General features: G+C 41.2%; 1 protein-coding gene across 8 annotated transcripts in view; it reads left to right on the plus strand.

Annotated features, from left to right (window-relative positions):
* LOC129841357 (uncharacterized) overlaps positions 1-26,321 on the plus strand; it is a 54,035-nt gene that overhangs the window by 10,672 nt on the left and 17,042 nt on the right. For 5 of the 8 annotated variants that reach the window (XM_055909625.1, XM_055909598.1, XM_055909614.1 and 2 more), the window contains 2 exons: positions 11,023-11,101; positions 24,213-24,310. In XM_055909625.1, coding sequence (XP_055765600.1) covers positions 11,039-11,101; positions 24,213-24,310 — 161 coding nt within the window. In that variant the 5' untranslated portion in view covers positions 11,023-11,038. The remainder of the gene's footprint in view (positions 1-11,022; positions 11,102-24,212; positions 24,311-26,321) is intronic. The other 3 variants (XM_055909638.1, XM_055909633.1, XM_055909648.1) reach the window with 1 other exon arrangement.

Here is a 26,321-nt window from a genome sequence, read left to right on the forward strand (position 1 = left end):
TTAAGACAAGTAATTAGTTATATAACGTTGGTCTCTGTAATTGTTCTAGCTGCATCAGCACTATATCAGATTGCAGCTGCAATGTAGAACTGTGATTTATACCTGAAAAATGCACATTTAAAAAAAAAAAAACTATGCTATACCATAAATATGTTATCAGACTGTCATCTTATGAATTTGTTTGTTGGTTAGTGGCTATCAATATCTTAGTTTAGCCGAATTGGTGATAGCACCTGATGGAGTAAGAAACTGTTGGAGTAAGAAAATGGTGTCTTTTGCTAACGTGTTTAGCTAATAGATTTACATATTGTGTCTTCCCTGTAAAACATTTAAAAAATCTGAAATGGTGGTTTTATTCACAAGATCTGTGTCTTTCATTGGGTGTCTTGGACTTGTGATTTAATGATATTTAGATGCTACTATTTAATTGTGACGCTATGCTAGCGATGCTAATCAGTGTGGGGGCGGTGGGGGGTGCTCCCGGATCCGGGTTAGGTACTCTGTAGAGGGTATACCATCTTCACTGGTATAAAGATTCTCAACCCGTTCTGCAGCCCCATTATTGTCAACGCCAAACTCAACATTGTTGTAGAGCTCGTACATCTCCATTGTCTACCACTGTCTCTGTGATTTTACCTGACAGACTCAATGCTCTAATTTCAGAGCTGTCCCGCTTTCTGGGACTTAACGTACCCTATGTTTCACTAACCAGTGATTAACGTGGGGCGTAGCTCTACTTTTTGGGGAACTGTGTACTGACTCCTCTATAAAACAACGTAGCCTATCACAGGCCCGGATTCACACACAGTGGCTAGGAGGCTGTTCGAGATTAAGAATGCACACCTTGAGAATGAGCACAATGCGCTGTTTCAAGTTATCAAATCCAGGGTTCGTATGGTCATGAAAATCCTGGAAAGGTCATCAAATGTTTATATTGTTTCTTTGGCCTGGAAAAGTTATGGAAATTAGTTTCAGAATGTAAGGCACACTGTAAAATATATTATCAATCACGTAAAAATCTACATAGGAGACATACAGGCTTCTGAAAGCCACAGCTCCAAGAGGCCATGGCACTTTCATGTATGTCCATCAGTATTTACACCTGCCCGCTTTTGACATCATCCTTTGCCACAAAAGATGGACTAAGACCTTTTATCTGTCTTGCCGTCGAGCCTTCATTGACAAAGGACACCAGAGCACACAAATCACCACATCCTACATACACATGCAGGGTCTTTGTAATGTAGACGCAGGGATTCAGGAAGCAATTGCAGTTAGTGAGTTTAATGACGAAGAACATGGAACGATACAAAACAAGAGAGGAAACATGAACAAAATTGCCTGGTGGGTGACAACAAAGGAGCGCTAGATAAAGGGGAAGTAATCAGGGTAGTGATGGAGTCCAGGTGTGCCTCATGATGTGGCGCATGTGTGCAGCATCAGCCAGGGAACCAGGAATCACCGGCCTGAGGAAGGAAACATTAAAAGATGGTGAGATCCGGTAGTTAATGGTATGTGTAACCTGTATGCTACCTCATTGACCCTCTGGAGGACCTTGAACAGCCCTACAAACCATTGTAGTCCCTTTATGGTGGTTGGGACTGGTACCTTCCTTTCCTCCATAATCACTCCCTGCAGGCTGATCCGATATCCAAAGAAGGAGACTGCGGCCTGATGGAACAGGCACTTCTCCGCTTTGACGTACAGATGGTTCTCCATGAGGCGTCCCAGGACTACCCGGTCATGGGCGATGTGCTCCTCCAAGGTGGCTGAGTAGAGCAGGATGTCGTCGATATACATGACCACCTGGCGCCCAAGCATGTCCCGAAACACCTCGTTCACGAATGCCTGGAACACCGACAGAGCATTGGCTAAACCATAAGGCATCACAAAGTACACAGTGCTGAAGGTCGTCTTCCATTCATGTCCCTCCTGGATGCAGATAAAATTGTGGCACTCCGCAGGTCCAGCTTGGTAAAAAAAAAAGGGCCCCGCGGAGCTGTTCTATAGCGGTGCTTGGTGGCGATGGGATTGAGAACTCTGTAGTCAATACACCCCCCCCCCCCTTCTTGGCCACGAAGAAGAAACCAGCCCGCGGAGCTGGATGGGAGGATGAAACCCTGTTAGAGAGCCTCCTGGATGTACACATCCATACCCTTGGTATCAGCCACCGACAGGGGGTAAATGTGGCTGTGCTGAGGCGCAGAGTCTGCTAGCAGGTCGATGGTACAGTCCCAGGGGTAGATGAGGAGGGAGACAAGTGGCACAAGTCTTGGACAAAACCTCCTGGAGATCCTGGTAAACCTCCAGGGAGAGAGGCGTCGGGAGTGCCGACGCTCCTGGAGTGCCGACGCTCCTGGAGGAGGTTATTCAGACGGGTGGCCATCATGATGAGTGCATCCAATGAGAGAGTGTTGTCTCGGCATGCCAGCTCCGACTGGACCTCCTCACGCAATCCTCTTCTGAACAAGGTGTGGAGCGCCGGCTCATTCCATCCATTGGATGCTGCCACTGTATGAAAGGTGAGGGCGTACTGCGTAGCAGTCTGGTCTTCCTGCCGTAGTTTGAGTAGCCACTAACCCCCTCTCTGCCCTCCGGTGGATGATCGAAAACTCATCTGAACAGAGCCATGAACCTTCCATAGGTATCCAGCTCCTCCTCTCCTCTCTCCCAGACGGCCGTATCCCATTCCAACACCCGCACGGTCAACAGGGAAATAACCATGACAACCTTGGGCCTCTCGGTGGTGTGGGCTCGGCATTTGTATGGAGTCCCATTATATTTGTCTGACAGGGACAAATGGGCATCACTGACCTGGGCAAACTGCTGAATTGGCTGGGGTTGGGGGTGATGCCCCTTGGGGAAGACCTAGATGATGAAGAATGCGGAGGACGTCATCATTCGCTGTCCCCAGTTGAGCCAGCTTGATCGTGGTGTTGGCAAAGTTGGTCTCCCTGTTCGCCGACCATCTGGGAGATGTCTTGGTTGGCTGCTGCTTCCATTTTGTGAGGCAATATTCTGTAACATAAACGCAGGGAGTCAGGAAGCAAGTGCAGTTAGTGGTTTAATGACGAAGAACATGGAACCATACAAAACAAAAGCGGCGTCTAACATGGAAACATAAACATTATTGCCTGGTGGGTGATAACAAAGGAGAGCTAAATAAAGGGGAAGAAATCAGGGTAGTGATGGAGTCCAGGTGTGCCTCATGATTGGGCGCAGGTGTGCATAATGAGGGTTGCCAGGCCAGGCGTTTGTAGAGCGGCTATGTCAAGTGCCCGAAGAGGGGGAGCAGAAGTAGATGTGACAGTCTTAAAGCCAGTCTGACAAGTACATTAACGTTCTGGCAGCTGTGAAACTGTATTATATGGAGCTATACACCTTTAATGATAGTCCATAACTCCCTTGTATTTAACAGCCAATCAGTATCACTCAATGTTTTTAGGTCAAGGGGATATGTAAATGAGCGGTCTTGCAGTTTGAAGTGTGCCTGCATGCACAGTGTTAATTCTCACCATGCTTCAGATATTAAGCTAAAAGTAATAGTACTTCAGTCTCTATTGTCAAGTTAATTCTACCCTGCCTCCTAGAGCACAACATGGTGTCAGAAGTGTCAGCAGTGTCAGAAGATTAAACAAAAAAACGGAAGGAAAAAATTCCAGTGCTAGCTGCATGAGTGAGAATGTGGACTTCACCAGCAGGCTACTGAAATTAGTGGCTAGATAGCAGGCTAATGCTAATGTGAGTTAACCTGTTAAGGCTAGGGGGTGCTGTTGTCACTATTTATGGTAATCGTGTAATTTTTGAAACGGCTTCCTACAAAATTCTTGATCGTACAATATGCATATTATTATTATTATTGGATAGAAAACAGTCTATAGTTTCTATAGGAGTTGAAATTTTGTCTCTAAGTGGAACAGAACCCATTCTACAGCAATTTCCCTGACATGGAGTCAGATTTCAGAAATTTTGGCCACTGTTCTGGAGTCAGTTTTAAGGCCAATGTTATTCCTATGAGTATACGGACACTGCTTACGTCTTCCCCTGGATGCCTTTACGTGATGACGATTTGAATGGGGTCGATTGCGCAATCACAGGCACTATAAATTAAAAAACCCTGTAGGTAGGAGCTCCTTTCCAGCTGCGTCATGCGCGTGGAGGACATCGACCTGCTATTTTTCCAAGCGTTAGTTTAGCCTGTTATATTTCTCTGGTCATGTTTTTACTCGTTATAGGAGTTAAAAACATCATAAGGTAGTTAATTTAAAGCGTTTTATAGCAATTTATATCCGTTTAGTGCGATTTTGGGACATTTATTTCTGAAACGCTGTGAATCGCTGGGCACGCTTCCAGTTCATCCCGAACGCAGTTGGCATTTCCACATGGCAAGAGGACAGCTTTCCACCAAAAGACGATTAGACCCAAGAAAGGATCCTTTGCCCAAGATACTGATGGAAGAACAGCTCAAAGTAGGACATTTTTATTATGATAAATCGTGTTTCTGTCGAAAAATGTTAGTGGCTTAGGACGCCATGTTTTTTGACGTAGCTTCGCTTGGCGCAAACTGTATTGAAAAGTAAGGATAATTAAAAAAATGTAATTCCGCGATTGTATTAAGAATTAAATTGTCTATCAATCGCTGTCCACCCTATATTTTTTAGTCACGTTTATGAGTATTTATGTATAAGAGTAGATCACTGTCTAATATGGCGCACGGACATTTTCTCACCAGCTGGGCTACTTTTGTCATTGTGTAACCATGATTTTGGTGGCTAAATATGCACATTTTCGAACAAACTGTATATGTATGTTGTAATGTGATGTTACAGGGGTGTCATCTGAAGAATTCTGAGAAGGTTAGTGAAAAAAATAATATATTTTGGCGATGTTTACGTTATCGCTCTCTTTGGCTAGAATCAATGCTGGGGTAATGTTTGCACATGTGCTATGCTAATATAACAATTTATTGTGTTTTCGCTGTAAGACACTTAGAAAATCTGAAATATTGTCTGTATTCACAGGATCTGTGTCTTTCGATTAGTGTATGCTGTGTATTTTTACGAAATGTTTGATGATTAGTAGTTAGGTAAACACGTTGCTCATTGTAATTATTCTAGTCCATTTGTGACGGTGGGTGCAATTGTAACCTATGACATCTACCTGAAATATGCACATTTTTCTAACAAAACCTATCCAATACCATAAATATGTTATCAGACTGTCATCTGATGAGTTTTTTTCTTGGTTAGGGGCTATAAATATCTTAGTTTAGCCGAATTGGTGATAGCTACTGGTGTTGGTGGACAAAGAAAAGATGGTGGATTATGCTAATGTGTTTTTAGCTAATAGATTTACATCTTTACATATTGTGTCTTCCCTGTAAAACATTTTAAAAATCGGACATGTTGGCTGGATTCACAAGATCTGTGTCTTTCATTAGCTGTATTGGACTTTAATGTGTGAAAGTTAAATATTTAAAAAATATATTTTTTTTGAATTTCGCGGCTCTGCCTTTTCAGTGGGGGTGGGGGGGGGGGGGGGGGGGGTGTGCCGCTAGCGGCACCCCAGTCCTAGACAGGTTAAACAACATACTTTGATATTGTTAGCTATCAAGCCTGTGATTAGCAGCAACGCAGTTGTTGACACCACCATCTCCGTTGTTATTGACTGGAAACTTTGCATAAAATTGGCGGAAATGTGAAATGGTGGAACTTGTACTACTTAGCCAGTGGGCTAAATGACAAGCCAGAGGCTAGGAAAATAGCAATTTTGCTACACTGCATTGGCGAAGACGCACTGGAGATATACAACATGATGGAGATCACATATGCCGACACGGAAAACAAGAAACTGGCCAAGGTCATGAAAGCCTTTGAAAACTACTGTGCACCACGCAGGAATACTGTGTTCGAGAGACATCAGTTTTGGGCACACAAGTTCAATGAACATGCAGGTAATGACAAGTTTATAACCGAACTGAAACTGAGAGCAAGCAGCTGTGAGTTCAAAGACACTGAAGATCTAATGCTAAGGGACAAAATTGTGTTTAACGTCACAAACGGTGGACTAAGAGAGAAACTACTCTGCATTTCAGATTTGACCCTAGCGAAGGCCATAGATGTTTGCCGTGCAAAATAAGTTACATAAACTCAGGCTAAACTCAGGCTAAACTCAGCTAGCAATAGCACAGAACAGTTTGTGCATGCTATAGGACAAAAGGCCCGCCATGTTAAGCAATCACGAGCAGTCAGAACAAAGGCAGGCCGCGCACTCAACCAGCGAGCAGCAGACAACGACTTGTGGCAAATGTGGAAAAGACACAAACCAAAGAGTGGTCCTGCATTCAATATTGAGTGTAAAAAAATGTGTCAAGAGAAATCCCTTTTCAGCTCTGTGTAGGTCAGGGACAGATGTTGCTCCTGTTGAAACAGTGGTGAAGGAAGTGGACATGTTGTTCATAGGTGCAGTGACACAAGCACACAAAAAATATGCTGGCTGGCACACAAACTTGCATATAGGGAGACAGACAGTCAACTTTAAGTAAGACACAGGAGCTGAAGCTAATGTGCTCCCAAAAGCAATAGCAGACAAATTGCGCAAGCAATTCAAAGTGAAAGAGACTGAGACTGTACTCATAGTACATGGAGGCTTCCGCATTAAAACAAAGGACATCATGACATTGCAAGTGCACACGCGGCACAAACAAGCCCATCTACAGTTCTGTTACAGATGCATTTGACACACCACTACTAAGCAGAGAGATGCCTGTGTGCAGCTTGACCTTATCAGAAAAGTTGCAACAGTTGCATGCCATGCTCCGCTTGCTCCATGGAAGAGCTACTCAAGCGCTATGCATCTGTGTTTAACTTCTTTGGGACAGGGCGGCAGTATTGAGTAGCTTGGATAAAAAGGTGCCCAGAGTAAACTGCCTGCTACTCTGTTCTAAAAGCTAGAATATGCATATAATTAGTATATTTGGATAATTAGTATATTTGTATATTTGGACACGCTGAAGTTTCTAAAACTGTTTGAATGATGTCTGTGAGTATAACAGAACTCATATGGCAGGCAGAAAAAGGAGAAAAATTCCAACCAGGAAGTGGGAAATCTGAGGTTTGAAGTGTTTCAACTCTTTGCCTATCCAAGATACAGTGGAAATGGAGTCATATTGCACTTCACAAAGCTTCCACTAGATGTCAACAGTCTTTAGAACCTTGTTTGATGCTTCTACTATAAAGGAGGGGGGATTGAGAGGGGATTGAGTCAGAGGTCTGACAGAGTGCCATGAGCTGGCCACGTGCACACATGAGGGGGGGGGGGGGGGCTGTCACGACTTCTGCCGAAGTCGATGCCTCTCCTTGTTCTGGCGGTGCTCGGCGGTCAACATCGCCGGTCTTCTAGCCATCGCCGATCCATTTTTCATTTTCCATTTGTCTTGTCTTGTTTTCCCTCATTATGTGTTGTGTATTTAACCCTCTGTTTCCCCCATGTCTTTGTGTGGTATTGTTTATTCTGTTTCATGTTATGCGCACGTTAGTCTGTTGCGCTGGGTTATGTTAACCCGTATTGTTATTTCGTGTTCACTTTGCCGTGGGCTTTAGGTTCACCTAAATAAAAAGCTCCGTTGGCTACCCAATATCTGCTCTCCTGCACCTGACTCCCTTACAGCCAGTGATGCATACTTGACAGCCCATATAAAGTCTGTTATGACCGAGTATACTTTTTTAAAGAATGTCTTCAATTGGTATTACCAAAAATAAATGTTAAAACTTTGGGAGCCATGCCATTCTAAAGAGGTTTATTCTACCTGTAAGATTTATGGGAAGATTGTTCCATTTAATTAGATCTGCGTTCATGTTGTTGAGTAATGGTATAAAGTTATCTTTATATATTTGTTGTTTGTTGTTAAGCATCCTAAGTATTTAATTTTTTTTGTGGTCCACTTACAGGATTGCTGTAGATCATGAGTTATTATTTTTATTTTTTCCACATTCATTTTATATCCTGAGATTTTAAGAAAATATTCTGAAAATATTTTGTACAAGGGGGGCATTGAAGATCGTCTGCAAATAAGGTTACCTGCCACCCCCAAAAAATATTTATCAGGTAATGTATTATTGGTATATATTTTTGCTTTAGAATATTTTTATAATGTTTTACTGAAATGTATTATTTCATGCGGAAGGTTGACAGCTTCCAAAGTTTGGACTGAAAAAGGCCATTTGGGACAGTCAAAAGTCTTTTTGGCATCAACAGCTATTATTGATAAATCTACATCTTATTGTATTATACTGACACATTTGTTTGTTAGTGTCTATTTTTAATAAACCCATGTTTGATTAATATGTATGAAGTCTGGTAAGACTTTTGCCATTCTGTTGCTTATAAGTTTTGTTATTATTTTATTGTCGCAATTTATTACATTTATAGGTCTGTAATATGCAGGGGACTCCAGATTTTCCTGGTTTTAAATATAACTGAGATTACTATTTGATACATGGAACTAGGAAGCACTGAATTAACCTGTCTAGGATCAGCGTGGCGCTAGCGGCACACCCCCCCCCCCCCACTGAAAAACCAGTGCCGCGAAATTCAAAAAAAATTTTTTTTTTAAATATTTAACTTTCACACATTAAAGTCCAATACAGCTAATGAAAGACACAGATCTTGTGAATCCAGTCAACATTTCCGATTTTTAAAATGTTTTACAGGGAAGACACAATATGTAAAGATGTACATCTATTACCTAAAAACACATTAGCATAATCCACCATCTTTTATTTGTCCACCAACACCAGTAGCCATCACCAATTCGGCTAAACTAAGATATTTATAGCCCCTAACCAACAAAAAAACTCATTAGATGACAGTCTGATAACATATTTATGGTATGGGATAGGTTTTGTTAGAAAAAAGTGCATATTTCAGGTAGATGGCATAGTTTACAATTGCACCCACCATCACAAATGGACTAGAATAATTACAATGAGCAACGTGTTTACCTAACTACTAATCATCAAACATTTCGTAAAAATACACAGCATACACGAATCGAAAGACACAGATCCTGTGAATACAGACAATATTTCAGATTTTCTAAGTGTCTTACAGCGAAAACACAATAAATCGTTATATTAGCTTAGCACATAGCAATTAGCAGCCCAGCATTGATTCTAGCCAAAGTGAGCGATAAAAGTCAACATCGCCAAAAGATATTAATTTTTTCACTAACCTTCTCAGAATTCTTCCGATGACACTCCTGTAACATCACATTACAACATGCATATACAGTTTGATCGAAAATGTTTATATTTAGCCACCAAAATCATGGTTAGACAATGTGAAATGTAGACAAGCTGGTAAAGAAAAAGTCCTTGCGCCACTTAGACAGTGATCTACTCTTATACATAAATACTCATAAACGTGACTAAAAAATATAGGGTGGACAGGGATTGATAGACAATTTAATTCTTAATACAATTGCGTTATTACATTTTTTAATTTATCCTTACTTTTCAATACAGTTTGCGCCAAGCGAAGCTACGTCAAAAAACATGGCGTCCTAAGCCACTAAAATGTTTCGACAGAAACACGATTTATCATAATAAAAATGTCCTACCTTGAGCTGTTCTTCCATCAGTATCTTGGGCAAAGGATCCTTTCTTGGGAGAAATCGTCTTTTGGTGGAAAGCTGTCCTCTTGCCATGTGGAAATGTCAACTGCGTTCGGGATGAACTGAAAAGCGTGCCCAACTTTTCACATCGTTGCAAAAATAAATGTCCCAAAATCGCACTAAACGGATATAAATTGCTATAAAACGCTTTAAATTAACTACCTTATGATGTTTTTAACTCCTATAACGAGTGAAAAGATGACCGGAGAAATATAACAGGCTAAACTAACGCTTGGAACAGGTGCGCGCCGGTGTCCTCTAGGCTCATGACGCAGCTCCCAAAGAATGACTAGCTTCAGGGTTTTTTCATTTGTAGGGCCTGTGAACGCGCAATCGACCCCGTTGGAATCGTCATCACGTAAAGGCATCCAGGGGAAGACGTAAGAAGTGTCCGTATAGTCATAGCAATGACAGTGCCCTTTTAACTGACTTCAGAAGAGTGGCCAACATTTCTCAAATCTGACTCCATGTCAGGGAAATTGCTGTAGAATGGGCTCTGTTCCACTTAGAGACAAAATTTCAACTCCTATAGAAACTATAGACTGTTTTCTATCCAATAATAATAATAATATGCATATTGTACGATCAAGGATTTTGTGGGAAGCCGTTTAAAAAATTAGCCAAATTAGCATAAATAGTCTAAACAGCGCCCCCATCCCCAACAGGTTAAGTGACGTGTGTTGTCATTTGAGTAAATAGGTGCGCTACTCCTAGAATGCTGAATAAAATTCTATGGTAAATATACCTGGTGTTTTTCTCTGCGCAAATGTTTTAACAGTGTCTAACAGAACACATTTCCATTTGTTGGCAAAGTCAACTCTTGCTAGCTGGATAGGTAAACGCCGCTGAGTACTAAACTCTAAACCAATCTATCCATGGTACTATCTCTGCTGATCACGTCAGTCAATCACGTTATCCGTACCTAAGGTTGTAGACAGCTGGTCACAGCTCGAGAGTTGATCTCCATCCGACAAACTGCTATCATGATACCATCAATGCAAGCTGTAAAATAATTCCCAACTTAGAACGCAGCAACCTTAGTAATGTAGTTAGCTTGCTAGTTACCTAGCTAGTAATCTCTCGTTGGCAGATTCACATGTAAATGTCTAATTATGTAATTACGAGCAGCAGTAGTTCCTCATTTAGGGTTTTCTTCATTGATTATTTGGACGAATCAGGATTAGCTAGATCCCATTAGCTAGCTAGCTAGATCCTACAGATGTAACCTGTATAGTCCTGGAGTAAGATATTGTGATTAGAGGGTTAAGCAGGAGGCCCTGGGCCAGTAGGAGGTCAGGGGTGAGGGTTCTATTTCAAGAACACTCACTACCTCTATCCATCTCTTTCAGATGCTACAGAGACTGAATGGTTCAATCACCTCCAGAGCCTTATGACCAACTACCTGAAATCTCTCCAGAGCACAAAGAAGTAAGCTCCACTCATAATAGTATACTTGATGCACCCTGTTAAATCTTCTTCACTATAGCAGTCTGCCTGTGTGATCGCATAGCATATTATCCAGGGCGACTCGTTGGATTAGATTTAAAATACACTAGTTATGCTATTTTGGAGCACCAGCCTGTAATTTTTGTGTTTATACTTTTTCATAACGACAGTGACAGGTTTGACGTCGGATGACAATAGAATGTTCATTAATAGGGTGTGAACGATGCTAAAGAAGAGCTCTCCAGTAGGTCTACCAAAACATTCAAGGGCCATTTTCTCAAAAGTGAGGTTACAAGTTTATCAACTTTCAAAGCAGAATTACTTTCCCATTGTTCCTCAACTGTAGTGTATGATATCAAATATTCTAGCTCTGAGTCTTTTATCCAATTGTAACGGCTTTCGTTGGTGGAAGGAGAGGAGGACCAAAATGCAGCGTGGTTCGTATCCATAATATTGTTTAATCGAGAACGAATACAAAATACAAAAAGAACAAGAGAATACATGAAAACCAACACAGTCCCGTATGGTGCAAACACTGAAACGGAAAATAACTACCCACCCCCCATAGTGGGAAAACAGGCTACCTAAGTATGATTCTCAATCAGAGACAACAATCGACACCTGCCTCTGATTGAGAACCATACTAGGCCAAACACATAGAAATATAATGTACAGACCAAAACATAGAAAAACAACATAGAATGCCCACCCCAACTCACGCCCTGGTCAAACTAAAATAAATACATAAAAAAGGAACTAAGGTCAGAACGTGACATCAATGTAAAAAACGAATTTTGCTAAATAAGACTGAATTGAGCCAGTCCATCACATATGTTGCACTAAGAGTTGATCAAAGTTGGTAGAATATTATAAAAATTATTCACAGCTGCAAAACCCAATAAATGCTTGATCCGAAAATGTGGTCGGAAGCTTCTTATGGAGGGTGTGGCGAAATTGCGGAGCCTCTGGAGGCACACAGAGGCCTAATTAAGCTCCGTACCGCATCGCTGTGCTCCTCTTAAATTTTGTAACAATGCAGAGTGCTCCTTAAAGCTCTGCATCGAAATGATTGGTTGGCGGTAGGTGGGGGCGGTACGTTCTGTATAAACACAAACTCACTTCCTCGACAACTTCTTTCTCAGTAGCTCTGCTCTGCTCTGCTAAGCGCAAAAAGTATGAACGCCCTGATGTCTGCGGAGGCTGCATTGCATAAATACAGCCACTTGAGACCACTGATTAACTATACAAAGCCTTTAAGGCTTCCACCAAGTATTAACTCTGGAGTGTGAAGACCTACTCAATCAAGACATCTTCATTATTTATTTATTTTATACATTTTTTATTAATAAAAAAAAAAAACTAACTTTCTATCACTTTGAAAATGTAGAGTAAGATATGTAAATCTGTTGGAGGAAAATCTAATGTAATCCCTTTTTAGATTGAATTTTAAGGCCGTAAAATGTGAAGACTGTGCAAGGGGTGTGCAGACTTTCACTAGGCACTCTACCTTGTTTTGCTAAATTCCCCTGACGTGAATTAAAGTTACTTTGTTGCCGTGACAAAAGCTACCTTTCATCTACAGTTACCGCCAGCAATGGGTATCCTGGGGTAAAATAGACTTTATTACAATTAACACCAGTAAAGTGTTTCCTGGGGTAACATGTGATCTCTTGAATCATATGGAACCCCACAGTTTCAATCCTGCTATGTCCCCCTAACGTGAAGAAGGAACCTTGAATCGTATGGAGTTGCAACGAGGTATCACTCCCGCTACTTTCCCAAACATGACCGCAGCAACCTTGAATCGTATGGAGTTGCAACGAGGTGTCACTCACACTACATTCCCCTAACATAAACACAGCAACCTTGAATTGTGTGGAGTTTCCTCCCGCTGAAGTTTCAACTTAATGGTATCCACCTCAGCAACTTGTCTTACATTTCTATTTTCATTCCCCTACATCACATTCACAACCAGCAGCATCCACCAGCTGCACACATCTCAGTACAGAGATAATAGAGCGTATTAAACAGAGAGCTGGAGAGCTTATTAAACAGAGATAAGAGTCAAGGCAACATAACATAAGAACAAATGCAATAACAACTAATGCAAAGCAATTAATATTCTACATCTCAAGGCAATAACAGCAAGTTGAATGCAACTGATATATATAATTGAATAGATTACAAAACAATTACACTTATATCTATCTACCAAGCTATGTGGTTTCTGAGCTAGATTTACCTTCAATATCAGATTTTCACCTTCAGGACCTATTTTTCAATTTTTTTGTACTGCAATAAAAGTATCTAATAAAAATCAAAGATCGGCAGCATATTGAGTTTGTCTTGTGGGAATGTAACAACAGAGACAACCTAGTTCTCTTTCATTTACAAATGTCATGACGTGGCTCTGAGACGTTGCTATGAGATATACTGTGGTAAAGTACTTTGCGGGAATTTTATTTACCTGAGCCTGCTAGCTAGCTTGCAAAATTTCGTATTGGTATGCTTATGCTGTTAATTAACGATACCTGGCTAGCTATCTAACGTTAGCTAGCTAGCTTTCCAACATTCACTAACTAGCAGTTGCTGTGAAGTCACGTATTTGAAATAACAATTAAGGGGGCCATGTAATCTAGTTAAACACTTAACCTTTATTTATGTTAATTTAAAATAGTTAACTTACCCGTTCTTCACTGTCCACTGGCACCACAAGTGGGCCATTTTTTTCTTGAGCGGATTGTCAGGGGGCCAGAAAATAATCATAAATCATTTATACTATGCAAATTGACGCAAGAAGACCAAACAGATTTAACAAAAACTTAATAATTTCAAATCTTGATTACATTGGTACACCATCGGAATGTAATTAAGAATATAAAATATATGGACAAGCAATGTCAGAGTGGCATAGACTGAGACACAGTGGAATAGTATAGAATACAGTATATACATATGAGATGAGTAATGCAAGATATGTAAACATTAAAAGTTTAAAGTGACTAGTGTTCCGTTTATTAAAGTGGCTAGTGATTTCAAGTCTATGAATATAGGCAGAAGCCTATATGTGCTAGTGTTGGCAGTTTAACAGTCTGATGGCCTTGAGATAGGAGTTGTTTTTCAGTCTATCAGTCCAGGCTTTGATGCACCTGTACTGACCTCGCCTTCTGGACGATAGTGGGGTGAACAGGCAGTGGCTTGGGTGGTTGTTGTCCTTGATGATCTTTTTGGCCTTCCTGTGACATTGGGTGCTGTAGGTGTCCTGGAGGGCAGGTAGTTTGCCCCCGGTGATGTGTTGCACAGACCGCACCACTCTGAAGAGCCCTGTGGTTGCATACGGTGCAGTTGCCGTAACAAGCGGTGATACAGCATGATCGGATGCTCTTAATTGTGCATCTGTAAAGTTTGTGAAGGCTTTAGGTGCCAAGCCAAATTTCTTCATCCTCCTGAGGTTGAAGAGGCTCTGTTGCACCCTCTTCACCACACTGTCTGTGTGGGTGGACCATTTCAGTTTGTCAGTGATGTGTAGTCCGAAGAACTTGAAGCTTTCCACCTTCTACACTGTGGTCCCGTTGATGTGGGAATGGGGGTGCGCCCTCTGCTCTTTCTTGAAGTCCATGATCATCTTGTTTGTTTTGTTGACGTTGAGTGAGAGGTTATTTTCCTGGCACCACACTCCCAGAGCCCTCACCTCCTCCCTGTAGGCTGTCTCGTCATTGTTGGTAATCAAGACTACTACTGTTGGATCATCTGTAAACTTGATGATTGAATTGGAGGCGTGCTTGGCCACACAGTCTTGGGTGAGCAGGGAGTACAGGAGGGAGCTGAGCACGCACCCTTGTGGGGCCCCAGTGTTTAGGATCAATGAAGTGGAGGTGTTGTTTCCTATATTCACCATCTGGGGGGCGGCCCGTCAGGAATTTCAGGACCCAGTTTCACAGGGCGGGGTTCAGACGCAGGGCCTCGAGCTTGAGGATGAGCTTGGAGGGTACTATGGTGTTGAATGCTGAACTATAGTCAATGAACAGCATTCTTACATAGGTATTCCTCTTGTCCAGAGTCCAGATGGAATAGGGAAGTGCCCAGTCTGATGGGGATTGCATCTGTGGATCTATTGGGGCGGTAAGCAAATTGAAGTGGGTCTAGGGTGACAGGTATGTTAGAGGTGATATGATCCTTGACTAGTCTCTCAAAGCACTTCATGATGACAGAAGTGAGTGCTACAGGGCGACAGTCATTTAGTTCAGTTACCTTTGCTTTCTTGGGAACAGGACAAATGGTGGTCATCTTGAAACATGTGGGGACAGCAGACTGGGATAGGGAGAAATTGAATATGTCCGTAAACACACCAGCTAGCTGGTCTGCACATTCTCTGAGGACGCGGCTAGGGATGCCAACTGGGCCGGCAGCCTTGCGAGGGTTAACATGCTTAAATGTCTTACTCACGTCGGCCACGGAGAAGAAGAGCCCACAGTCCTTGGCAGCGGGCCGCTTCGGTGGCGCTGTGTTATCCTCAAAGAGTGCGAAGAAGGTGTTTAGCTTTTCCGGAAGCAAGACGTGGCTGTTTTTCCTTTTGTAGTCCGTGATTGTCTGTAGATCCTGCCACATACATCTCGTGTCTGAGCCGTTGAATTATGACTCCACTTTGTTTCTATGCTGACATTTTGCCTGTTTGATTGCATTGCGGAGGGAATAACTACACTGTTTATATTCTGCCATATTCTCAGTCACCTTGCCATGGTTAAATGTGGTGGTTCGTGCTTTCAGTTTTGTGCAAATTCTGCCATCTATCCACGGTTTCTGGTTAGGGTAGGTTTTAATAGTCACAGTGGGAACAACATCTCCTATACACTTCCTGATAATCTCAGTCACCGTGTCAGTATATATGTTGATGTTATTCTCTGAAGCTATCAAAGAACATATCCTGAATCCTGAACTTGCCATAACTGTCACACCAGCCTTCGCTTTGGCTCCCCCTCCTGTCTAGCTCAGACGTCCGGTATCGTCGGCTTTCTAGCTGCTGCCGAACCTATTGCTGGCAAACGCCTTTCACTCATCAACGTATATATACTCCCTCTGCCATTTGTCTTTGTCGGTCATTGTAAATGTTACTTGTTTTCCTGAGAGGAATCTCTCCTCCTATTTCCTGAGTTCTTTATATTTATTCCGCTTTGATCTATGGTGCTTAAATAAATTCAGTAGTCCTAAACCTGTGACTGCCTCCTGCCTAGTATTCTCTACACCAGTGACAATAACAAAGGGGTACAATTTTTATTGACTCAAGACATTTCAGATTTTCATTTGTGACTAGCAAAATTGGAAATTGTGGTTTTTACATTGGATAAAAAGTAGAGACTCAGAGCTACAAAATTGGATATCATACACTGCATTTTTGAGGAGCAATGGGAAAGTGATTCTGCTTTGAAAGTTGATAAACTTGTAAATTCACTTTTGAGAAAATGGTTACTACATGATTCAATATGTGGTATTTCATAGTATGATGTCTTCACATGCCACAGCTGGCAGCACACAAGTAATCATCAATTTGGTGTGCATCTGCACGTGGTAGACCCAATCACAATGCCCGTGATAAATTTGGATTAAATTTGGATATCACTATGGGGCTAGCTAGAGTCCATCGGTAAAATACGCGGGACAATATGTAAAAGTTCTCCAAGTGTGATCGACCACTTTCAAGTCTAATGTTGGAAAATTTGAAATGGTGTTTTTTACATTGAATAAAAGAACAGACTCAGAACTACAAAATGGTACATCATACATTGCAGTTGAGGAACAACGGAAAAAAATTCTGCTTTGAAAGTTGATAAACTTGTAACCCCACTTATGAGAAAATGGACTTTGTATGTTTTTATAAACTCATCAAAAAAAGAAACATCCCTTTTTCAGGACCCTGTCTTTCAAGGATAATTCGTAAAAATCCCCAAAACTTCACAGATCTTCATTGTAAAGGGTTTTAACCTGTTGAGGATGGGGGCGCTGTTGAGACTATTTATGCTAATTGGGTAATTTTTGAAACGGCTTCCCACAAAATCCTTGATCGTACAATATGCATATTATTATTATTATTGGATAGAAAACAGTCTATAGTTTCTATAGGAGTTGAAATTTTGTCTCTAAGTGGAACAGAGCCCATTCTACAGCAATTTCCCTGACATGGAGTCAGATTTCAGAAATGTTGGCCACTGTTCTGAAGTCAGTTAAAAGGGCACTGTTATTGCTATGACTATACGGACACTTCTTACGTCTTCCCCTGGATGCCTTTACGTAATGACGATTCCAATGGGGTCGATTGCGCGTTCACAGGCCCTACAAATGAAAAAACCCTGTAGCTAGCAAGTCTTTTCTTGGTGCGTAACGCGCATGGAGGACACCGAGCCGCTCCTGTTCCAAGCGTTAGTTTAGCCTGTTATATTTCTCCGGTCATCTTTTCACTCGTTATAGGAGTTAAAAACATCATAAGGTAGTTAATTTAAAGCGTTTTATAGCAATTTATATCCGTTTAGTGCGATTTTGGGACATTTATTTTTGAAACGATGTGAATAGCCGGGCACGCTTTTCAGTTCATCCCGAACGCAGTTGGCATTTCCACATGGCAAGAGGACAGCTTTCCACCAAAAGACGATTACTCCCAAGAAAGGATCCTTTGCCCAAGATACTGATGGAAGAACAGCTCATAGTAGGACATTTTTATTATGATAAATCGTGTTTCTGTCGAAACATTTTAGTGGCTTAGGACGCCATGTTTTTTGACGTAGCTTCGCTTGGCGCAAACTATTGAAAAGTAAGGATAAATTAAAAAATGTAATAACGCAATTGTATTAAGAATTAAATTGTCTATCAATCCCTGTCCACCCTATATTTTTTTGTCACGTTTATGAGTATTTATGTATAAGAGTAGATCACTGTCTAAGTGGCGCAAGGACATTTTCTGACCAGCTGAGCTACATTTCACATTGTCTAACCATGATTTTGGTGGCTAAATATAAACGTTTTCGATCAAACTCTATATGGATTGTGTAATATGATGTTACAGGAGTGTCATCTGAAGAATTCTGAGAAGGTTAGTGAAAAAATTAATATATTTTTGGCGATGTTGACGTTATCGCTCACTTTGGCTAGAATCAATGCTGGGCTGCTATGTGCTATGTGCTATGCTAATATAACGATTTATTGTGTTTTCGCTGTAAGACACTTAGAAAATCTGAAATATTGTCTGTATTCACAGGATCTGTGTCTTTCGATTCGTGTATGCTGTGTATTTTTACGAAATGTTTGATGATTAGTAAGTAGGTAAACACGTTGCTCTAAGTAGTTTTTCTATTCCATTTGTGACGGTGGGTGCAATTGTAACCTATGCCATCTACCTGAAATATGCACTTTTTTCTAACAAAACCTATCCCATACCATAAATATGTTATCAGACTGTCATCTGATGAGTTTTTTTGTTGGTTAGGGGCTATAAATATCTTAGTTTAGCCGAATTGGTGATGGCTACTGGTGTTGGTGGACAAATAAAAGATGGTGGATTATGCTAATGTGTTTTTAGGTAATAGATGTACATCTTTACATATTGTGTCTTCCCTGTAAAACATTTTAAAAATCGGACATGTTGACTGGATTCACAAGATCTGTGTCTTTCATTAGCTGTATTGGACTTTAATGTGTGAAAGTTAAATATTTAAAAAAAATATTTTTTTTGAATTTCGCGGCACTGGTTTTTCAGTGGGGGGGGGGGGGGGGGGGTGCCGCTAGCGGCACGCTGATCCTAGACAGGTTAACACTGTTTCTGTCAGGGTTGTGTGCGGAGAATGTTTGGAGTCAAACGCAGGACGCAGGTCTGAGCGAAAACCACAGAGTCTTTACTCAAAAATATGCACAATTCCATAAAATGGAAAGAAACAAATACGAACACGTATCAAATACAACACCTAACGTACAAACAATCACGGACAAACATCAATGAAAGACAGAGGGTTAAATAGGGAACATGATGGGGGGAATTGATACCAGGTGTGTACAATACAGACAAAACAAAACGAAACTGAAAAATAGATCGATGGTGACTAGAAAGCCGGCGACGTCGACCGCCGAACACCACCCTAACAAGGAGAAGGGCCGACCTCGGCGGAAGTCGTGACAGTTTCCCATGCTTGTTCAATAAACCATAAACAATTAATGAACATGCACCTGTGGAACGGTCGTGGAACGGTCGTGGAACGGTCGTGGAACGTGGACCGGTCGTTAACCTGTCTAGGACTGGGGTGCCGCTGCCACTGAAAAGGCAGAGCCGCGAAATTCAAAAAAAATATTTTTTTAAGATATTTAACTTTCACACATTAAAGTCCAATACAGCTAATGAAAGACACATATCTTGTGAATCCAGCCAACATGTCAGATTTTTTAAATGTTTTACAGGGAAGACACAATATGTAAAGATGTAAATCTATTAGCTAAACACATTAGCATAATCCACCATCTTTTCTTTGTCCACCAACACCAGTAGCTATCACCAATTCGGCTAAACTAAGATATTGAGAGCCACTAACCAAGAAAAAAACTCATCAGATGACAGTCTGATAACATATTTATGGTATAGGATAGGTTTTGTTCGAAAAATGTGCATATTTCAGGTAGATGTCATAGTTTACAATTGCACCCACCGTCACAAATGGACTAGAATAAATATATAGAGCAACGTGTTTACCTAATTACTAATCATCAAACATTTCGTAAAAATACACAGCATACACTAATCGAAAGACACAGATCCTGTGAATACAGACAATATTTCAGATTTTCTAAGTGTCTTACAGCGAAAACACAATAAATCGTTATATTAGCATACCACATATGCAAACGTTACCAGAGCATTGATTCTAGCCAAAAAGAGCGATAACGTAAACATCGCCAAAATATATTAATTTTTTCACTAACCTTCTCAGAATTCTTCCGATGACACTCCTGTAACATCATATTACACAATCCATATACAGTTTGTTCGAAAATGTGCATATTTAGCCACCAAAATCATGGTTAGACAATGACAAAAGTAGCTCAGCTGGTCAGAAAATGTCCTGCACCATATTAGACAGTGATCTAGTCTTATACATAAATACTCATAAACTTGACAAAAAAATACAGGGTGGACAGCGATTGATAGACAATTTAATTCTTAATACAATCGCGGAATTACATTTTTTAAATTATCCTTACTTTTCAATACAGTTTGCGCCAAGCGAAGCTACGTCAAACAAGATGGCGTCCTAAGCCATTAACATTTTTCGACAGAAACACGATTTATCATAATAAATTGTTCCTACTTTGAGCTGTTCTTCCATCAGAATCTTGGTCAAAGAATCCTTTCTTGGGTCTAATCGTCTTTTGGTCGAAAGCTGTCCTCTTGCCATGTGGAAATGCCCACTGCGTTCGGCATGAACAGGAAACCTGCCCGGCGCTTCAAAGTGTCTCAGAAATAAATGTCCCAAAATCGCACTAAACGGGTATAAATTGCTATAAAACGGTTTAAATTAACTACCTTATGATGTTTTTAACTCCTATAACGAGTAGAAACATGACCGGAGAAATATTACTCCCTACACTAATGCTTGGAACAAGTGCGGGTCGGTGGCCACCGCGCGCCTGACGCAGCTGGAAAAGAGTTCCTACCTACAGGTTTTTTTTATTTATAGTGGCTGTGATTGGGCAATCGACACCATTCAAATCGTCATCACGTAAAGGCATCCAGGGGAAGACGTAAGCAGTGTCTGTATGCTCATAGCTATAACAGTGGCCTTTAAACTGACTCCAGATCAGGGACCAAAATGTGTGAAATCTGACTCCATGTCAGGGAAATTGCTGTAGAATGAGTTCTGTTCCACTCAGAGACAAAATTCCAACGCCTATAGAAACTATAGACTGTTTTCTATCCAATAATAGTAATAATATGCATATTGTACGATCAAGAATTTAGTAGGAAGCCGTTTAAAAAATTACACGATTTACATAAATAGTGACAACAGCACCCCCTAGCCTCAACAGGTTAAGACAATAACAGCTTACAGACGGTAGGCAATTACGGTCACAGTTATGAAAACTTAGGACACTAAAGAGGACTTTCTACGGACTCTGAAAAACACCAACAAAAAAAAAGATGGCCAGGGTCCCTGCTCATCTGCGTGAACGTGCCTTAGGCATGCTGCAAGGAGGCATGAGGACTGCAGATGTGGCCAGGGCAATAAATTGCAATGGCCGTACTGTGAGACGCCTAAGACAGCGCTACAGGGAGACAGGACGGACAGCTGATCAATCGTCCTCGCAGTGGCAGACCACGTGTAACAACACCTGCACAGGATCGGTACATCCGAACATCACACCTGAGGGACAGGTACAGGATGGCAACAATAACTGCCCAAGTTACACCAGGAAAGCACAATCCCTCCATCAGTGCTCAGACTGTCCGCAATAGGCTGAGAGAGGCTGGACTGATTGCTTGTAGGCCTGTTGTAAAGGCAGGTCCTCACCAGACATCACCGGCAACAACGTCGCCTATGGGCACAAACCCAGACAGGACTGGCAAAAAGTGCTCTTCACTGACGAGTCGCTGATTTGTCTCACCAGTGGTGATGGTCAGATTTGCGTTTATTGTCAAAGGAATTAGTTTTACACCGAGGCCTGTACTCTGGAGAGGGATCGATTTGGAGGTGGACGGTCCGTCATGGTCTGGGGCGGTGTATCACAGCATCGTCGGACTGAGCTTGTTGTCATTGCAGGCAATCTCAACGCTGTGCGTTACAGGGAAGACATCCTCCACCCTCATGTGATACTCTTCCTGCAGGCTCATCCTGACATGACCCTTTAGCATGACAATGCCTCCAGCCACACTGCTTGTTCTGTGCGTGATTTCCTGCAAGACAGGAATGTCAGTGTTCTACCATGGCCATCGAAGAGCCCAGATCTCAATCCCATTGAGCACGTCTGGGACCTGTTGGATATGAGCGTGAGGGCTAGGGCCATTCCCCTCAGAAATGTCCGGGAACTTGAAGGTGCCTTGGTGGAAGAGTGGGGTAACATCTCATAGCAAGAACTGGCAAATCTGGTGCAGTCCATGAGGAGGAGATGCACTGCAGTACTTAATGCAGCTGGTGGCCACACTAGATGCTGACTGTTAATTTTCGTTTTGACCCCCCCCTTTGTTCAGGGACACATTATGTTTCTTTTTTTTGCTGAGTTTACATCTGTTGAAGAGCTCTTCTTTGTCTACACCCATTCAGCATCGTTCACACCCTCTTAAGCCTTAGCCCCACCCACCTCTTTAAGAATTCACATATGAGGCTATGTGCTAAACAAAGTGAGTAAGGTAGTGTAGTTACATCCATAATCACCCCCAGACACACCTGGCTAACTTGAGGGGTCATGTAATCATCTGGTGAAGTGGAGGCTTTTGTTTAGAGATGCAGCTAGCTAGCTAGCTAGATAGATAAACAATTAACCATGATCACAACCATACAGTACTAGTACTAGAAATACATACGGATTGTCATAGCTAGCCACCATCAATTAAATGCTGTAGTATGAATCTGCAGGTAGCTAAAGATAACCATCTAGGTTAATTGTTAGATAGCTAGCTAACATTAGGCTTTAACTAGCAATCCAAAATGATTTTTGAGATACAAATAATATTACAACACAGATCATTCACGTAACGTTAGCTAGCTAACAGTACGATTTAACTTGCAATGAAAATGACTTTCTGACAAAATTAGAAACATAATATCTGAAAATGTAGCTAGACACTTACCCGTATTCATGGATGAATGTTTCACGGCAGACTGGAACCCCTTTAATTAAGTAAAACCACCCTTCTCTATCATGGATGCAATCAAATGCCAGAATTTTCTGTTTCCAAAGGGCCTTACACTGATTTCTAAACTAAGTCAACTTCTTCCGTGACAATAACACTGTTGATCGCCATTTCTTCCCCGTCACAGTCATTAGAATACTCTACAATGTCTGTTTCAATGAAAATGTTAATACTTAAGTCAGGGATTTCCTCCTCGTCGTATTCATTATCAGAGTCAGAATGGCACAATCGTATCCAGAAAGTGGACCATCACAAATTTTTCCCACTGGTCTTTGTTGATAGCGCCTGCTAAATTCAGGGCAGCAATGCTGTTGAGAGCAGTAGCAACACCTTTGCAGTTCTCTATGGCTACTATATCTTTCAAAAAATCCACAGTAGCAAGGAATATCTACACTGAGCAGCTAACGTTATAGACAGAAGCATGCTACATGGCAGACCAATCTGAACTCATCTCTCGGCATGTCCAGCCCATCCGTTATCTCAGCCAATCATGGCTTGCAGAAACGTTCCTGTCTTTTTCTGTGGCTACACCAGCTAGGCTCGTAATTTAACAATGTTATATGTATTTACAGATGGCTTACACGTTTCTTATTAATGCACATGAACTTTCACATGTTCGAGAAGCCATTTCTGCCCAAAATCCCATTTTGAATAAAAAAATGTTTGTTGTTTTTTCAAATGCCTCTCCTGTAAAGTAGCGATGTGCAACATATGCCTAGCTTCCTTTAATAGTGCAGCTCTTCATTGTATTATGTGACTCGTTTCAGGAAATTAAGCGCATGTTGCAAGTCAGGAGAGGAATTTTAATGTAAACATAATTTAAAAAATAAAAATGTGTTTTTTTTGCAGAAATTCCTTCTGAAAGATGTGAACTTTCATGTGCTTTAATAACAAACGTGTACTACCTTTCTGTAAGTTGTTCTCCACAAGACGAACAGTTTCAGAAAACATCAGTTCAGAGAACTGGACTAACTGGGTAGCAGCCATGTCACAGCCTACTTGAGGGACCATTGGCTTTCTTACGCAGAATTGCGGGCCAATTTTAGATGATCCTTCTTTAACCATAACAGTGAAATGAAAAACAAGGCAGAGAGGTTGGTACTCTTTGTAGCAATACGTTGAAGCTAATCTGTACTCTGTCTGATGTAGTGTAACCAAGAGAGGCAGTTACACAACCGCCCCCCACCATTAAAACATATATATGTTTTGCAGATTTTTCCTTACTCTTACCAATATCTGCAAGGGCAAGCTATTCGTAGAGTGGACGAGCTTCTGCAACTGCTGTGCGGAGATGTACAGAAGTACTACAGGTAATATCATTTGTTTGTTCTCTATGGGCTCCTCCTACTATTGTCTTTAATATATTCATCATCCTACCCTGCAGAAATCAGCCAAATATGGGTGTATTTTGATGGAAGTTGAGTTGTGGGATCGTCTTTTTTTTTCTTCAATTTTCACCTAAAATGACATACCAAAATCTAACTGCCTGTAGCTCAGGACCTGAAACAAGGAAATGCATATTCTTGATACCATTTGAAAGGAAACACTGAAGTTTGTGGACATGTGGAATTAATGTAGGAGAATATAACATATTAGATCTGGTTTAAGATCATCATCTTTGAAATGCAAGAGAAAGGCCATAATGTATTATTCCAGGTTAGGAGCAATTTAGATTTTGGCCAATAGATGGCAGCAGTCTGTTCAAAATGTTGTATCAAGACTGCCCAAATGTGTCTAATTGGTTTATTAATACATTTTCAAGTTCATAATTGTGCACCCTACTCAAACAATAGCATGGTATTCTTTCAATGTAAAAGCTACTGTAAATTGGACAGTGCAGTTAGATTAACAAGAATTTAAGCTTTCTGCTCAGCCCAATCAGATATGTCTATGTCCTAGGAATTGTTTTTGTTACTTACCTCATGTTAATCACATTAGCCTACGTTAGCTCAACCGTCCCGCGGTTGTAACAATCATTATATTATCAAGACGCTTTTTTCACCTGAAGTCCAAATACTTGGTCTAATGTACATGTAGTTGAGATTAATGTTTTCAGCATCATTGCCTTGAATAGGCATTACTTATTCCAATTCACCTTCCTCAGAGCGAAAATAAGCTGTCCCCGAATAAACTTCCTGGCACGCTAAAAGAAGAACCCACTAGTTTTTACAATCTAAATTGAAAACTGCTGGTGGGGAAAATAATAGCGAGGGAAGGGTAGTAATGGAACCGTGGCAGGGAGCTTTGTCGACACCCATCAGGGAGAAATGATTACCTCTATTAAACAACCTTTCACACCCTACCACAGGCACCCGCATATACACACACACACACACACACACACACACACACACACACACACACACACACACACACACACACACACACACACACACACACACACACACACACACACACACACACACACACACACACACAAAACATGGTATTAAATTAATCTAAGATGCTGCTGAAAAGCCTTGTTGCAGTCCACAGATACACTGGAATACTTGTAAAGTATGATTGAATGAGAATATGCAGTTTTCAGGGTGTACGCATTATTCATTATTCAAACATATAGGCAAAGAAGTTGTAGATCACTATGAGTGGACATTTACCTTCTTTCAGTAGCCTATGCAGTATCCCCTTTCAGTAAACATATGCTTTTTTCAACTAATAAGCCCAACCTTACAGAGAGAAAACATTGTGACAAGAGATGGCATTTGGCATTACATCTGCTGAATTTGTGCATTGATATACTGTGCACATACTGTACACTACCGTTCAAAAGTTTGGGGTCACTTAGAAATTTCCTTTCATTTTTTTGACAATTAAAATAACATCAAATTGATCAGAAATACAGTGTAGACATTGTTAATGTTGTAAATGACTATTGTAGCTGGAAACGGCAGTGAACAGTGAAGAGGCGACTCTGGGATGCTGGCCTTCTAGTTGCAAAGAAAAAGCCATATCTCAGACTGGCCAATAAAAAGAAAAGATTAAGATGTGCAAAAGAACACAGACACTGGACAGAGGAACTCTGCCTAGAAGGCCAGCATCCCGGAGTCGCCTCTTCACTGTTGACGTTGAGACTGTTGTTTTGTGGGTACTATTTATTGAAGCTGCCAGTTGAGGACTTGTGAGGCGTCTGTTTCTCAAACTAGACACTCTAATGTACTTGTCCTCTTGCTCAGTTGTGCACCGGGCCTCCCACTCCTCTTTCTATTCTGGTTAGAGCCAGTTTGCTCTGTTCTGTGAAGGGAGTAGAATACAGCGTTGTACGAGATCTTCAGTTTTCTCACATGGAATAGCCTTCATATC

This window comes from Salvelinus fontinalis, chromosome 3 (assembly GCF_029448725.1).
Source record: "Salvelinus fontinalis isolate EN_2023a chromosome 3, ASM2944872v1, whole genome shotgun sequence".
NCBI classification, from domain to species: domain Eukaryota; kingdom Metazoa; phylum Chordata; class Actinopteri; order Salmoniformes; family Salmonidae; genus Salvelinus; species Salvelinus fontinalis.